General features: G+C 56.5%; 7 protein-coding genes across 7 annotated transcripts; 5 read left to right on the forward strand and 2 right to left on the reverse strand.

Moving 5' to 3' along the window:
* The first annotated feature begins 2 nt into the window (after positions 1 to 2).
* On the forward strand, positions 3 to 1743 carry FA10DRAFT_264522 (MFS general substrate transporter). The gene is made up of 5 exons (XM_025520683.1): positions 3 to 228; positions 292 to 633; positions 694 to 1256; positions 1329 to 1558; positions 1615 to 1743. Exons 1-5 carry the CDS (start codon positions 83 to 85, stop codon positions 1660 to 1662), a joined length of 1329 nt encoding a protein of 442 aa, XP_025381123.1. The 5' UTR covers positions 3 to 82; the 3' UTR covers positions 1663 to 1743.
* A 1-nt stretch (position 1744) lies between these two features.
* FA10DRAFT_248379 (hypothetical protein) lies at positions 1745 to 4325 on the reverse strand. The gene is made up of 3 exons (XM_025519487.1): positions 3503 to 4325; positions 2975 to 3437; positions 1745 to 2910 (listed from the first exon to the last, which is right to left on the reverse strand). Exons 1-3 carry the CDS (start codon positions 3928 to 3930, stop codon positions 2020 to 2022), a joined length of 1782 nt encoding a protein of 593 aa, XP_025381124.1. The 5' UTR covers positions 3931 to 4325; the 3' UTR covers positions 1745 to 2019.
* A 429-nt stretch (positions 4326 to 4754) lies between these two features.
* On the forward strand, positions 4755 to 6304 carry FA10DRAFT_224635 (SEP-domain-containing protein; the record flags this gene model as incomplete). Its single annotated transcript, XM_025518615.1, has 4 exons — positions 4755 to 4813; positions 4876 to 5005; positions 5065 to 6092; positions 6172 to 6304. The coding sequence occupies 4 exons, from the start codon at positions 4755 to 4757 to the stop codon at positions 6302 to 6304; spliced, it is 1350 nt and encodes a 449-aa protein (XP_025381125.1).
* Positions 6305 to 7184: 880 nt separating this feature from the next.
* Positions 7185 to 8343, forward strand: FA10DRAFT_248383 (putative 40S ribosomal protein S3). Its single transcript, XM_025519488.1, has 2 exons — positions 7185 to 7258; positions 7360 to 8343. Exons 1-2 carry the CDS (start codon positions 7226 to 7228, stop codon positions 8131 to 8133), a joined length of 807 nt encoding a protein of 268 aa, XP_025381126.1. The 5' UTR covers positions 7185 to 7225; the 3' UTR covers positions 8134 to 8343.
* Positions 8344 to 8793: 450 nt separating this feature from the next.
* FA10DRAFT_264526 (hypothetical protein) lies at positions 8794 to 10722 on the forward strand. Its single transcript, XM_025520684.1, has 4 exons — positions 8794 to 8982; positions 9057 to 9443; positions 9516 to 10012; positions 10092 to 10722. Exons 2-4 carry the CDS (start codon positions 9149 to 9151, stop codon positions 10347 to 10349), a joined length of 1050 nt encoding a protein of 349 aa, XP_025381127.1. The 5' UTR covers positions 8794 to 8982; positions 9057 to 9148; the 3' UTR covers positions 10350 to 10722.
* Positions 10723 to 11473: 751 nt separating this feature from the next.
* On the forward strand, positions 11474 to 13926 carry FA10DRAFT_226210 (dihydroxy-acid and 6-phosphogluconate dehydratase; the record flags this gene model as incomplete). The annotated part of the gene is made up of 7 exons (XM_025518676.1): positions 11474 to 11710; positions 11858 to 12134; positions 12226 to 12396; positions 12496 to 12789; positions 12895 to 12914; positions 12981 to 13482; positions 13640 to 13926. 7 exons carry the CDS (start codon positions 11474 to 11476, stop codon positions 13924 to 13926), a joined length of 1788 nt encoding a protein of 595 aa, XP_025381128.1.
* FA10DRAFT_299268 (hypothetical protein) lies at positions 13726 to 15311 on the reverse strand. Its single transcript, XM_025524703.1, has 2 exons — positions 14665 to 15311; positions 13726 to 14567 (listed from the first exon to the last, which is right to left on the reverse strand). The coding sequence occupies exons 1-2, from the start codon at positions 15187 to 15189 to the stop codon at positions 13989 to 13991; spliced, it is 1104 nt and encodes a 367-aa protein (XP_025381129.1). The 5' UTR covers positions 15190 to 15311; the 3' UTR covers positions 13726 to 13988.
* Positions 15312 to 15374: the final 63 nt, after the last annotated feature.

Raw genomic sequence — 15374 nt, forward strand, 5'->3', positions numbered from 1 at the left:
CACCTGTTTGCGTTCTAGGAGCTCTCAGAGCCCTTCACTGTCGTTCCAAAGCATCTCATAAAGGAAGAAAAGGTCAAATAGAATGATTTCCCGCCCTTCGAACGAGACAAAAGAGTCCTTTAACGTCGGCATAGAGGAAGAGGAGAACGACAACAGCCAAGGACAGATCCCAAAAGAGGCCTACTACAGCCTCATTGGCGGCTGGCTCTCTGTGTTTTGTGGCTTTGGGTGAGTGTGGTGCTCCCCGCTCATGAGTGTCTGTAATAACAATGAACTCCGGCGTTCCCAAAGGTTCATTAACGCTTTCGGGGTTTTCCAAGCGTACTACGAGACATCGTACCTCCCGCAGACGAGTGTCTCATCCATTGCATGGATTGGCTCCGTCCAGACGTTTTTTCTCTTCGCCTCGAATCTTGTCACAGGCCCGCTCGTCGATCGTTTCGGACCGACTCCCATCAGCTTTTTCTATGCAACAAGTGTCGCCGTGACGTGTATGATCGTGTCGTTGTGCACTAGATATTGGCAGCTGCTGCTGGCACAAGGCTTTATGCTTGGGATCAGTCTGAGTGCCGGCTACGTTCCACCGTTGACCTGTGCAATGCGGTGGTTCAAGAATCGTTACCCTATGGCCGCGTGAGTCGGCCGGAATTTGTGGCATAGGACGAAGACTCACGCAAGTCAATGGTTTTCTAGCGCCATTGTGTTGACCGCATCCTCGATCGGAGGCGTGGTATGGCCTCTCATAGTCCGCCATCTACTCGAGTCGGTCGGCTTTGGATGGACCTGGCGCATAATAGGCTTCATCGATCTAGTGCTTCTTTCGCTTGCCGTCTGGCTTCTGAGCGCCCCACCTCTCGAGGAGCGACAGTCACCAGTCGTTGCGACATCGACCAAAGACGATCACAATGGCCAGCAAAAGAGATCCCTCTTCTACCTCGAGCTCTTGAAGGACAAGCCCTATCTGTTCCTCGTCCTGGCCAATCTCTGCGCGTATTTTGGCCTTTCTTATATACTCTTCTACTTGCCGACATGGGGCGCCTCAGTCGGTTTCTCTGATACCCTCCAAGCTTATTCCGTCTCGATTCTCAATGCGACTTCTTTCGTAGGACGGCTAGTCCTCCCATCCGTCATTCAAAAGTTTGGCGGTTTGAACACGACACTGGCCAGCATGTTTGCCGCTGCGGTGCTCAATCTTGCAGGTATCGCAGCTCACTCGTCTGCGGGTGTCCTGATGGTCGGTGCTTTCTACGGAATTGGTACGTGCAGCATTTCATTTTCCCCTCGATTCGGTCTACCTCTTGTTCATCCCGTGTACACAATTTTAACAGCAATGGGAGGCGTGGCCTCTTTGCAACCCCCTACCGTGGCGTCTTTGGTCACAGACCGCACCAGGCTCGGTGCGGCGGCGGGGCAACTCATCTCCGCCTGTGCCATTCCAAGCCTGTTAGGACCGCCAGTCTGCGGCTGGATCATGGCCAGTGGCGGTCTTGACCGTCCGAATTACAAGGCAGCAAATGCCTATGCGGGTGGTTGCTACACCTTGGGAGTCATCTTTGCAGTGAGTGCACTCCTAGCAAGCAGGTACGTTGCAGGTCGACTCAATTATCCTCACAGCTTCTTGCCAAACTGTCCAAGGATAGATCACTCACTGCGGCCGTATGAGGAGAATGAAGGGATGTAAAAAAGCGGAAGTAGAGAAGAGTAAATAGCGAGCCCTTTCTTGCAACACATATAGTGAAAAAGTGGTCCGAGTAGATGTATTAGAGCATGTAGCTAGACGAGCGGAGGGCTCAACAACCTAAAGGATGGTATAGTGACTCTTTCGATGTTCCTGTCCATGCTGATGCTGATGCTGATGCTGATGCTGATGCGACTGAGTATGACGATGACGATGACGATGACGATGACGATGACGATGACGATGACGATGACGATGACGATGACGATGACGATGACGATGACGATGACGATGGTAACTGAGACTGCAGATCAAAGAATTGTAGGAATAGGGGTGTGAGGCTAGTGAGAGCCAACGAGCTGATAAAGGACGCGGCGGACAAAGCCCGAGAGGTGCTTGGGGTTTTGAGAATACGTGCCCATAAGGAGGGACAAGGCTGTGCCTGTCAGGAGGACATCGCCGCCGGGGACTAGGGGAATCCATTTGCGCTTGCGTGCCACGCTCCAAGCGCTCTCCATTCCCTTTGACAGCACATACATTGCCAGCTCCGTCCGTCTCCGACTGTGCTCGACCAGGAGCGACAGGCAAGTCGCGAATCCAAAGGCCCACTGGGGAGTCGTCGACATAGCCAAGACCCGCAGCCAGTCGGGTAGCTTGATCGAGGCAGAGTCGATGCGGCTGCGGAACGACTGGAGTACCGTGTAGAGCGAGTGCCAGATAGCGACGTAGAAGCCCAAAAATGACGAGGAGCGAAGAGATCCAACAAGGGATCGGGCGGCGACTTTGAGAGGGCTACGACGGAACGAGCGCATGCGCAAAAAGATTGCGGGGACAAAGTACAGCGTCGCATATACAGGCAGGATGCGCCACGAGACGCTGAGAAACCGCGAGACAGGGCTCAGCCAGGGCCGATCCTCCCACGGCTGGGCGATTGCAGAAGGGACGTAGGCAAGTCTGTCGCCGCGCTTGGCGCTTTCGAGATAGGTGACAATCTTTGCCACGTTCGAGCCTGTGATGCCCTTCAGGTTGTTGCCATTCGCTGCGACGGCAGGATACCGACCGTTGGCAGCAGGTTCGGGAATCGTCTTGTTGGGAAACATCTCCAGAAGGTCTTCGACGGCGACTCTTTGCCCGTTCTGCACGGCGCGATGGACCTTGAGCATGGTGGGCGTCTGCTGCGCAGCGCCTTTAATCCAGGTGTAGTAGCCGTGAGGAAGAGTTTCTGGCTGATTCTGATGCGCACATACAGAGGTGAGTGTCAACATTCGAAATTGGGAGAGCAGGCAGCCCACTCACCAGATAAGCGTACATAATCTGGCCGCATGCTAAGCCGAAAACCAGCGTAGAGCCAAGAGGAATGTTCACGAGGCCACGATCGTGGGCGAGGTTGTAGGTACCCTCAAGGCCTCGGACGAAGAGCTGCTGCGCCAAGCCAACGCGCTCAGCAGGATTGCGCTCGACGAGAATAGCCGCCCCGCTGATGGCACCAGCGAGGTAGGCGTGCCATATCCTGCTCTTTGGGTCTCGCTTCCATCGGGCAGTATCGCGTAATGCCGCCTTGTCCTCCAGACTCTCTTTCTCGTACAGAGGCGTACTCGTGCCGCTGTGATCCGCGTCATGATTGGTCGAAATCGGCGTGACGAGGCGCAACGAGTGGAGGACAGCCTTGTAGAGGGCGACCCAAACGCCAAAGACGAGGCTCAGGCGGATATTCTTGGGTCCAAAGGCACTCTTGACAATGGCCATGAGAACCAGTCTCCTGCCACACAGACGGAATATGAGTCCTTCACCCCCAGAAGGCCCAGCAGCGGTCAGGAAACGTACCTCTTACGAAAAGCAGCGACCAATGCCAAGGCCAAGCTGGTCGTGCCGTTGAGTGTGTAAGTGAAATTAAAGCCTCGAAGTCCACTCCTGATGACGTGAATAGCCAGCCTTTCCCAGTCGTCGGGTCGCCGAGCTTCTTCGTCGGTGGGCCTCCAGATTTTGCGCTTGACCGTCCGCACCTGCTTTTGCAGCCGACGGATACTCTCTGCGATATTCGGCATGTCCTCGTTCTCGCCTCCGCCCCACCAGGACCTACGTCGAGGATGGCCTAGCTCGCGCGCCGAGGAGCCATGATCGGACAGCGGTGGGGTGGGGGGAAGACGAAGGATCGGCGCAAAGTCATCCTCCTCGCCTTTTGTGGCGGTCACCGGCGAAATCAAGGGGAAGCGGCCGGGCTGCGATGGCAAGGTCTCGTTGCTGATGACCATCTCGGGCCAATCAAGGACACGTATACCGATGTAAAGATAAAGCAGGGTAAATATGGGACGAAGGCAGGGAGTGAAGCAGGCCCAAGAGAGTAAGCTGGCCTTTTATCCTTGAAGCCTGGCAAGCTAGCTCGTTTGCGCTCTTCCCGGGAGGGAGTGGGATGATTCTTTTGCCTGATGCCAAGTCGATTTCTTGCCTCGTTGATGTAGTGGGCTTTGACTGCTGCATTGTTTACCAAAGTCTTACTTGCTCTCGTCTACGCAACTTGATACCGGCGCAGGTTGGTCTCAGACATGATGACAAACCACCGATGGCAGGTGTGCCCACTTGCTAGACGCTCTGGACCATTCATTCGGTTCGACGAGAACGGATCCGTCTTTCAAGAATAGTTGGTGGCTGATCGCGGCCAGGACGAATTTTCGGTCAGGGTGAGACAAAGTCCCGACCGATGCAAGTTTTCCCGAAATTCGGCTCTATATTGCTCTAAGTCTAAGCTTGCGCCCACTTCAAATATAGCGCTTTAGTCGGAACTATTCAGGAAGCAGCCAGTCAAGACAATGTTGAATCGCAAAAGGTCATATGTGACTAAATTAGTGTACTAGGCAAGTCATGGTTGGTGGAACCGTCTCGTCTGCATGGCCTAGCCAGATAGATTCTCAGGACGCTTTGAGAGACGGACTGTGAGAGATAGCCAAGAATAGATGTCGAATAAAGGTCACCGAACAGTCACCATCCAAATGGCCCGAGCGGGGAAACGCACGTGGCCAGGTAAAAAGTGGAGATGGACGCGACGCTCTCACTCAATGCCTCTCCATTCATCATTGCCATGGACGAAGAGATCTCGCAATTTGTCTCTATCACGGGGGCTGACCCTGAAAAGGCCAGGTCTGTACCAGAGACTATTCAGCTCCGTACTGGCGCTCACATTGCCGATCGTGCCTCGACAGATTCTACGTGGAGTCCGCTCAGGGTAATGTAGAAACAGCCGTGTCGACCTTCTTCGAGAGCGAGGCTGGCACGACTGCAACTCCATCTCATGCAGAGGATGATGCCGATGGCTTGGCTGGTGAGTTTGAAGTTCTACTCGTGCAATTCAACTCACACTCTGACTTGGATATCTTGCCCTTGAATCAGAGGCGGCCATCTCCGAGGCAACGAGCGGTCCGAGGACGTTGTCAGGCGCTCCTGCTCCAGGCCTGCCAAGTAATTGGCAATCTCACGCTGCTTCTTCCAACTCGCAGCCAGCACGGTCTGGTGGCATCGCTAGCTTGCGTGATTTACGTGACTCTGCCCAGGCCCCGCACGCTGCGGAAGAAGACGGAGATGACGATGAGAAAAGGGACCGTGACCCCGCCCACTTCTACACTGGCGGTGAGCGCAGTGGTCTGAGCGTGGAAAATCCCAACAGGAGAGCGAGGGGTGGTAATGCCCCCGACATAGTACAAGATATTCTTCAAAAGGCCGCTGAGGCCGGCCAGCGAGCTCCCGACGAGGACTGGGGAACCGGGGGGGTAGCCGCACGTGGCGCTGACGCCCGCCAACCTTCCTCGTCGAGCTTCCTGGGGACGGGAAGGACTATTGGCGACCACGGACCACCTTCCGACGAACAAGAGACTGGTGGCAGCGTACCTGGGGCGCTCAGTCAGACCAAAGACGACGATGGCGAGGACGACGATGACTCGTCATCCCTGGAGCCCGTCGTAAGGCACATTACCTTTTGGCAGGACGGTTTCACCATCGAAGATGGGCCCCTTTGTCGCTACGACGATCCTCGCCATGCGGAGACGCTAGCGGCCATCAACAACAAGCGAGCCCCGCTCCACCTGCTCAACGTTGCCTTTGGCCAGCCCGTGGAGCTTCGTGTGGACAAGAGGACCAATGAAAAGTATAAGTATACACCCCCTCCACTAAAGGCCTTTAGTGGGTCCGGTAATCGTCTAGGAAGCCCGGCGCCGGCAATGGGAGGAGCAGCTTCGGCGTCGGCCTCATCTTCGGCGGTTGCCTCGGTTCCCCAAAGTAGTTCGCCTGCGACGCCGGCACATTTCGAGGTCGACAGTAGCAAGCCTACGACGCAGGTTCAGATCAGGCTCGGCGACGGGCAGCGCCTCATTGGCCGCTTCAATCATGATCACACTGTCGAAGACATGCGACGCTACATAAATGCGTAAGTCTATCGATTCGTCCAAGATCTATCCAGTCGCACGGTGCTCATAATACTCTCATTATTCTATCCCCTGTCATAGATCCCGACCCGGCATGGCTACTCGCGGCTACACGCTCCACGCCTCATTCCCACCCAAGGTCCTCGAGGACGAGAGCCTGACGCTAAAGGACGCAGGTCTGATCAATGCCGTTGTGATTCAGAAATGGACCTAAGCTGCATTTAGCTCTCAAATGAAGAAAAGCCATCAAATTGGAATGTTGCCAGCCAAGACGAGAAGAGGCAGAGATGACAGTGAAGATCTAGTCGCGCAGAGGGGCTTTCGATCTTCTTTTCCGTCCCCTTAAAAGCCCAAGAGCCGGTGCATAGTCACAGACTGTCGCCTGTTTGACCACCCGTTTGCAGTTGCTATTCGTCGGCTATGACTCAAACCCAGGCAATTGGGGCAAAAGGATTGCTCCTTGCCATGCCGGTGCTCTTAAGACCAACGTTCATTCTTCGCAAACATCGCTGCCTGTCGGACTGATTCGCCTCACAAATGAAGGCACTCTAAAGCTTGCTCTGCCTCTTCCTCTCCTTCCTCCGTCTCTGATCTTCTGACCTCCCGTATGCGATCTTTCTCTCGCTCTCTCTCTGTCTCCCTCTTTCTCTATGTCGTGATTGCGGTCATCTATCATCCGACGATTGACATTGCCGACGTTGTTGTTCCTATATGGATAGGAATGCTCTGATCAGCACGGCAAATCTCGTGAAGAAAAATAGACACGGCTCAGAAACTTCAGGTTGACGGCATCAATGGGCCCAATGCGGGCCCCTTGAAATAAGCGAAGAGGTGCCAGAATATGTGTTTGAGCGCCAAAGGGACTGATCCCTTCACCAGGCGCGTTCGTCCTTGCCGTCCACGGGTCCTGGCTTCCAAGATGCTGCTTACCTTTAGGAACTTGACATCTTCAAGCCATATGATGTTGGAGCGCACACGCCATTCGCAACGAGTGAGGTTGCCAAAATAAATTGTTGAATTGCACGTGACAAGCAAACCACGCGAACAACCGCAGCGTGGCCCTTTGACCGCACGACTTCGAGTGCTTCCTCGAGCTCTTCCAGAACGACTTGCCTATTCGACATCGCTAGCAATCATGGCTGCCGCAAACATCTCCAAGAAGAGGAAGGTGAGCTATCGAACGCTTTGTCGGATGAAGCAGGGATCGGCGGGCGAAGGGGAGGCCAGAAGAGACGATGAGCTAGGCTGACCAGAAATCGTCTTCTGCAGTTCGTCGCTGACGGTGTCTTCACCGCCGAGCTCAACGAGTTCTTCACCCGCGAGCTGTCCGAGGAGGGGTACTCTGGCTGCGAGGTCCGTGTCACGCACGCCAGGACAGAGATTATCATCCGAGCCACCCACACCCAAGAGGTCCTCGGTGACAAGGGTCGCCGGATCCGCGAGCTCACCGCCCTCGTTCAAAAGCGCTTCAAGTTCCCAGAGAACTCGCTCGAGCTCTACGCCGAAAAGGTGCAGAACCGTGGTCTCCACGCCGTCGCGCAGTGCGAGTCGCTCCGCTACAAGCTCCTCGGTGGTTTGGCTGTCCGTCGTGCCGCGTACGGTGTCCTGCGCTTCGTCATGGAGTCGGGCGCCAAGGGATGCGAGGTCGTTGTCTCGGGCAAGCTTCGCGCTGCTCGTGCAAAGTCGATGAAGTTCACCGACGGTTTCATGATCCACTCCGGTCAGCCTGTCCGCGACTTTGTCGACGAGGCTGTCCGCCACGTTCTGATGAAGCAGGGTGTCCTCGGCATCAAGGTCAAGATTATGCACGGCTGGGACGCCTCGCACAGCGGTGTTGGCAAGCCTTTCCCTCTTCCCGACGCGGTCACCATCCTCGAGCCAAAGGAAGAGGCCCCCATTACCGCCCCCGTCTCAGAGTCTCGCCAGGCTCCGGCAGCTCCCATCGGTGGCGTGGCTCCTGGCCAGGCACTTCCAGGACAACCGGATGTACCTGCGCAGGCTCAGCAGGCGCAGGCCGAGGTCAACAACATGGGCCAGTTCTAACGAAAATGGCTCTTTGTGCTGGCCAAAAGGCAGAGAGGCTCGATCAGACGCCGACCTCCTGCTCCCCTTAAGACGTCTCTCTTCTCTCTCTCTCTCGAATCCAACCTCCAAACTCCCCATTCCACCTTTTTGACACATTCTCTTCCCATTTCATTGTACGATGACTTCTTTCACACCATAAAAAAATGACAAGCATGGGCATTTCATCTGTTTCTTGTTTGCTCCCAAGAGCCAGCTGCTACTCGGCATCTTCTTCCACTTGACTGCCACGCGAAGCAAGCGGGATTATAGAGAGCTGCGGTTATACCAACGAATCACTCTCATGCCGGGAAGAATACATGCACATGGGGGAGGGATGGGCTTTTGGACGACTCGAGCAGGCAGGCGATGCGACGGAGCAGAATCAGAGCGTTGCACGACGCCTGAATGGCCTTCTGAGCGGGAGAGGCGAGTCTGCGAAGACATGGTGCCAGAACAAGACAAAGTTCGAAATACAAAAATGTTGCGAGCCGGGCCCGCAGAAATGAATGGCGAGGAAAAAGAAAAAAAAAGAAAGAAAGCAAAGGGAAAGGAAAAGGGAAAGGAAAAAGGAAAAGAAAAGAAGAGAGCATCCTCGTTTGACCTCCTCCCTTCTTCTCGCGTACGCTTCCCTTTTCCTCACTTCTCCTGACCCTCTTCTTCTCGTCGTTCGAGGAGACATTCGCACATCTTTCTAGTCGTCGATCGGCTACACTCCCTTGACCCGTCTGGACAGCTTGACATTCCCTTGTGCTTGTGCTTGGTGACTTCGGCTAAGTTCGAAAAAGGACCTTTTGCGAAGCTTGGGAGCAGCATATACGCACGACAAAGGTGAGCTTGCCATCTTTCTTCGCCTCTTTCAATAACGCGGGAGTCCGAAACGAGGCTGAACAGCATCCTCACAGACCCGCATTGATCATCGGGTCTCCCTGTCTAGTTCGCTCTCAAAGTAGCAAAGTCTTGGTGTCTCCGGAAGCGCGCAACGAAAACGGCCGACATGTCGGTCGCAAGCAAAAACCCCTTTGCTCTCCTCGGTGACGAGGATGGGCCAGCTCCTGCCGGTGCTGCTGCCGCCGCTCCGGCCTCTGCCAAGCAGGCCGACGCTGCACCCGTGAAGAGAAACATCCCTGGTGCCGGCGGCAACAACGCCAACAACGGCACTGGCCGCCAGCAGGCTAACGCTCGCGGTGCCAACTCGGCTGGACGAGGTGGGGCTCGCTCCAGTCGCCAGACCGAGGCCGGTGCTGGTGCTGGTGGTGACGAAGAGTCGCCGGCTCAGCGAGACGGACGCAGTGGGTTTCGTCCCGGTTCCTGTTGGTGCGCATCCGCCGTTTACTCATCTTCCTTCTTCACCATTTGCACAGGCAACCGGGGTCGCGGCGCAGAGGCCCGAGGAGGACGTGGCCGTGGTGCTAGCGGCCGTGGCCGCGGCCGTCAGTTCGACAGGCACTCCCAGACGGGCCGTGAGGATTCGAACAAGAACCTGCACCAGGGCTGGGGAGGTGACGATCCCAAGCGCGAGCTCGCCGTTGACGAGAATGCTCGTGCCGACGCCGCTGCAGAGGGTGGTGACAGCGTCAAGCCCTCCTCGGACGCTCCTGTCTCTGGCGAGGCAAACGGCTGGGACGCCCCCGCTGAGGGAGGCGCCAAGACCGGCGACGCCCCCTCGGCTCCCCTCGCCGCAGTCGAGGAGGAAAAGGACAACACGAAGACTCTTGACGAGTACCTGGCCGAGCAGGCTGCCAAGCGCGCTCAGATTGGCGCCAAGAAGGAGGCTCGCCAGGCCGACAACATCGACGCCTCGTCGCTTGGCAAGAAGGTCGAGCACTCTCGCGGAGAAGACTTCTACAGTGTCCAGAAGGTGCGCATCCAGTTTCCTACTTGCACCCTTCTCTTTTGCTCGACGTGCTCACCGTTCCTCTTCTTTTTCTCCGTTGCAGGAAATGAAGCACCGCCAGCGCGAGAGGAAGGAGAAGGCGACGCTCGAGATCGAGCAGACTTTCTACACCCCTCCTGTCCGTCCCTCGCCTGGCCGTGGTGGCGCCCGTGGTGGCGCCCGTGGTGGCCGAGGAGGCGAGCGCGGGGCCGAACGAGGTGGCCGCGGACGTGGTGCCGCTCGCGGCGGCCGAGGCGGCCGACCGACTGGCCCTGCCGTCAACCTTGCCGACCAGAGCGCTTTCCCTACGCTGGGCAACTAAGCGATCTTGACCCGTGGGGGTTATTGCGCACGATTTTCATTCAGTCCTCGTTGCTCTCAACCCAATCCAGAGTCTGCCGCATCCCACTCCCACCTCGCTACCCTCTTCTAAAAGCTCAAAACAACTCTCTATCGTTGTCCTTCTCTTCTCTTCCTATAAAAAAAGACTCTACTCATCTTCATCTTCTCCTTGGCTCTCGTCGCTGTCCGACATCCTGTCTATTCCTCCCTCTCCCCCCCTCCCTCCCTTCTTCTCTCCCTCTCACCCTCTCTTCCTCTCTCTCTCTCCCCCTCTCTCTTTCTCCCTCGCGCGCTTTCTCTCTCTCCATCTCTCTCTCTCTCTTGTGTAGTGACTCGTGAGCGCTATTTTGGTGTTTCTTAAAAGAACGAACTGACGGCAATCATGACGTCTCACTCTTCCTTGTGTGCAGCAGGGCTGGACCTGCTTTCTCGCTCGACGCCAATCCTGTTGACCAGGACAAACTTTGTCCACCAGACAAGCCCCTGGAGGATCACCGAAGCGTTCCAAGCCAGGGTGTCTGAAGCGAATCTCTGTCCTCCTCTGCCTCTTGCACCAATATTTGATCTGACATTCTTCGAAAGAGAAGTTCAGAAACAAGTCAGCCATGGTTGGCAAGCGTGAACATTTGCTCGTTGGGATCGACAAGAAGAAAGTGGCCTAATTCGGCGTCTAAACATGCGTGCATGCGAAGCTCCGTATCTCAGTCACGCTCATCAAGCCCAGCGCGACTGTCACTCATCCTCTCACCCGAGACGCTCAAAGGATCCTATTTCAGTGCCTTTGCGCCTTACGTCTCTTCTGACCTCTGACGTGTCTGAGCAAACATGGGCCCGCTCTTCTCTCGACTTGAAAGGCTCTGAAGCAAGAGTTTTTCCTGAAGCCGAAGGCGAAGTGTGGGCGCACCAAATAAATGCCCCCAAATTCGAGGAGCGCGATTGGACGGCAGCTCGCATCCACCCCCACCCTTTCTCTTATTTTTTTCGCACTATTTTATTGCAATGTGTTCCCCCACCCCACTCGCACCCTGAGAAGAGAGCAAGAGAGAGGGAGAGAGAAGACGCGGGCTAGCCGAGCATTTCGCTTCTCTCCTCATAACAACGACAATGACAACGACGGCAAAGAAGCCCGAGGTGGTGCTGCGGAGCACCAAGCCGCCGACTGCCAATGAGGCGACCGTGCTCAACAAGTTCTCGCGCGAGGTCACGCAGAGCCCAGAGCGAGGAGGGGCGCAGGCAATGTTGCATGCCGTGGGCCTCAGCGTCGACGACCTCAACAAGGCCCAAGTGGGAATCTCTTCCGTCTGGTGGGAGGGCAATCCCTGCAACAGTCACCTTCTTGAGGTTGGTTGACAAGCTCGTGTGCCCTCGTGGATTGTACACCCACATACGCTCGTCTGCTGAACGCTCCCCTTCCCTTTCCCCTCTTTTTCTTTTTCTTTTCTCCTTCTTCTTTCTTCTTCTTTCTTTCTTTTCTCCCCCTCATCAAAGCTTGGCAGAGACGTAAAGGAAGGCTGCAAGGCAGCCGGGCTCGTTGGCCTCCAATTCAACACCATTGGTATCTCCGACGCCATCACAATGGGCGGGCAAGGCATGCGGTTCTCGCTGCCCTCGCGCGACATTATCGCCGACTCCATCGAGAGCGTCATGGTTGGCCAGAGCTACGATGCCAACGTCTCCATCGTCGGCTGTGATAAGAACCCGCCGGGTGCACTGATGGCTGCGATGCGCTACAACCGCCCTTGTCTCCTCGTTTGGGGAGGAACCAGTGCGTATTGTTGGAATGGACGCCGAGCCACCAAAGAAAAGGAGAAAGGAGAAGAAAGGCTGAAGCTGACCGACGATCTCATTTGATCTAGTCATGCCGGGCTTTCACCAGCGCGACATCCCCCACATGGATCGCAAGGCCGGCGACAAGTGCCAGATCTCCGACAACTTTGAGGCCAGCGGAGCGTACATCACCGGCAAAATTACAAACGAAGAGAGGCTCGATATTGTTCGCAACTCTTGTCCTGGACCGGGCGCCTGCGGTGAGTGCGAGAGGAACGCTGTGCGCACTCGACGGACGCTCACAGCAACCTTTGTTTCGCTCTGAAATGGGGCTGAATTGGACGAAAAAAAAAACGCAGGCGGAATGTACACGGCCAACACCATGGCCAGCTTTCTCGAGGTCACGGGCATGTGTCTGCCCGGCACATCGGCCACGCCTGCCATTCATCCGGCCAAGCGGCAGGAGTGCCTCCGTGTCGGCGCTGCGGTGCGGAGGATGCTCGAACTCGACATCAAGCCTCGAGACATTCTCACGAAGAAAGCATTTGAGAATGCCATTGTCCTCATCAACGTCCTCGGCGGAAGCACAAATGCCGTGCTTCATCTCCTCGCCATTGCCCGCTGCGGTGACGTGGATCTAACAATTGACGACTGTGAGTCCTTCTCTCTCAGTCCACGTCCTGCCAGCGCCAACGAGTGGAGCCTTTCGCTGACTCTTCTCCTCCCCCTCCCCCTCCCCCTTCCCCTCCCTCACTTAGTCCAAAGAATTGCAGACAAGGTATGCTTAGACCCACGTCCGTCTTACCCCTTTCCTGCTGCTGTACTGACACTCGATACCGGACAGACGCCATTTCTGGCCGACATGAAGCCGTCCGGAAAGTACCTGATGGAAGACCTCTTTCGGGCTGGCGGACTGCTGCCTTTGATCAGATATCTGGCAGACAGGGGAATGCTCCACCTCGATGTCATGACGTGCACCGGAAAGACGCTCGGAGAAAACTTGGCCGATGTGGAACCGCTCCGATTCGACAATCAGGACATCATTCTTCCGCTCGAGCGGCCCCTTAAACCCATTGGCCACCTGACGATCATGCGAGGCAGTCTGTGTCCTGGAGGTGCAGTTTCCAAGCTGACGGGCAAAGAAGGCCTCTTCTTCAAAGGTCCCGCCGTGTGCTTCGACGAAGAGCGAGGCGTCAACGAGGCAATTCGCGACGGCCGCATCGGCCACGGCTGCGTCGTCGTCATTCGTTACGTCGGCCCCAGGGGTGCGCCGGGCATGCCCGAGATGCTGGCGCCCACAGCGGCCATCATGGGCGCGGGCCTCGGCAAGACAACGGCCCTCATCAGTGCGTGGCTGCTGGATGGTCCTGATCCTGCCCTTACTCTGCTGACAAATAGTCTCTCTTGTGCTCTTCATTTCTCTCTCTTCCCTCCCCCTCTCTCTCTCTCTCTCTCTCTCTCTCTCTTTTGCCCCCGCGCCCGCTTCTTCTTTCTTGTCTGCAGCTGACGGACGCTTCTCAGGCGCCTCGCACGGCTTCTGCACGGGCCATGTCGTGCCCGAAGCAGCGGACGGAGGACCTATCGCCCTTGTTTGCGACGGGGACATTGTCACAATCGATGCCGCCACTCGTCAGATCAATCTGCACGTCGATGAGGCTACTCTCAACAGCCGGAGGCGAGAGTGGGAAAAGAGTGGCAAGAACCAGCTGCGAGTCAAGCGGGGTGCCTTGGCAAAGTACGCGAGGCTGGTCCACAACGCTTCTGAGGGAGCCATTACGGACCTGTTTTGAAAACGGCAAAGAAGCCGTCAAAAGTCTACAAATGCAATTTTCATGCTCCACTTTCTTCTTTGTCATAGTCTAGATGCCCAGCTGTCTGGCGTTGCCAGCGAGGCGATGCGTCTGGCGGCTCCCTCGTCTCCGTTGCAGCTTCGAACGGCCAGGGCACACCATTCTGCGAGAAAGGAAGACCACAAGGTGTCGGGAGGGAAGCTGGCGTCAATCACGGTCCTCTCTGGCGCAAAGGAGGACAGCGTTGGAGGAGGAGGAGCTGGTCGCGCTTCGACCAGCTCTAGCGAGTGAGAGGTAAATGCGCCAGGACGAGGGGCTGTGATGGGCGGCTTTGCCTTGATAAATTCTCGTGTTCGCTCGTCGAGCGTCGTTGTGCGTTGAGGACAGAAGGAGACGAGAAATTCGAGTGGTTGCTGCGTGGGCACAAACGACGACGGCAGGTTCTCGTCGCCCAGCCGCACGTCATTGGCCGGTGGAGGCTCCTGCTCCCAGCCGCCCATCCTAGGCATTCTCGATGAGCCCCGCGGAAGCTGAGGGAAAAACGAGGGGAATGCAGCGGCCGATGAGCGGGGATGGCTGAGCATCGTCTGCAATAGCCACGCAACATCTGCCCCCGATCCGTACCCCAGCGCTCCGTGAAACTGTTTTGGCGAGACAGAATCAAGCGGGCGTTCGAGAGGCTGCTTCAGTACGACTGTCCTGGCAGGTCGCATAGAAGTATCCTCCTTATACACTCACGGTCCCTGTCTCTCGAATGTAGTCACTCAACATCCCGAGGCTCATACCAAGGCCGGACAAGAGAGCAGTCGATGAACCCTCAAACGGCATCACAGTGACGGTCCATCCCCTGTTGAGGCTTCGTGCACTTTTCCTGCTTACCATCGACTCGACTCCCTCGAGGCCGGCCTTGTCAGCTGCCGCCATGGCGTCCCTGCCCTCGTCTGAAGATCCTAATGCGAGGGTGACCTCTTGCAATGCGGCCGCCACGCTGCTCGGCGTCGCTAGCCCCCTCGCCTTGAAATCGTCCACGTCCGACTGCAGAGCCACTAGGGCGCTGACTAGATACGCGGCCCTGCGCCAAGGGTCCATTTCCTTCTCGCCTGCCTCGTCCTCGTCGCAGTCGGGCACGAGAAAGGGTGCGTCGAGGTAGTGCATCTCCCAGTACTTCTCCAGACCATCGCCAATCAACCTCGTCCCTGCACGCAACGAAGCAGCGGATTGGTCCTGTCCATGCAGACAGAGCACTCTTGTTCGTCGCGACATGGTCCGTGTAGGTATGTTAAAGGGCCGGCGACCGTCGTCGTCGTCGTCGTCTCCTCCTGATCAATGGTCTGCTGCAGTGTCAGACGCGCGCTCCACGTCCCCCGTCGAGACAGGGTTCGGAGGCCAATCTATCATCAATCGACTGAGTCGACTGAGCGAGCGAGCGAGCGAGCCCTCCACGCAAA

This window comes from Acaromyces ingoldii, assembly GCF_003144295.1.
Source record: "Acaromyces ingoldii strain MCA 4198 unplaced genomic scaffold FA10scaffold_1, whole genome shotgun sequence".
NCBI classification, from domain to species: Eukaryota; Fungi; Basidiomycota; class Exobasidiomycetes; order Exobasidiales; family Cryptobasidiaceae; genus Acaromyces; species Acaromyces ingoldii.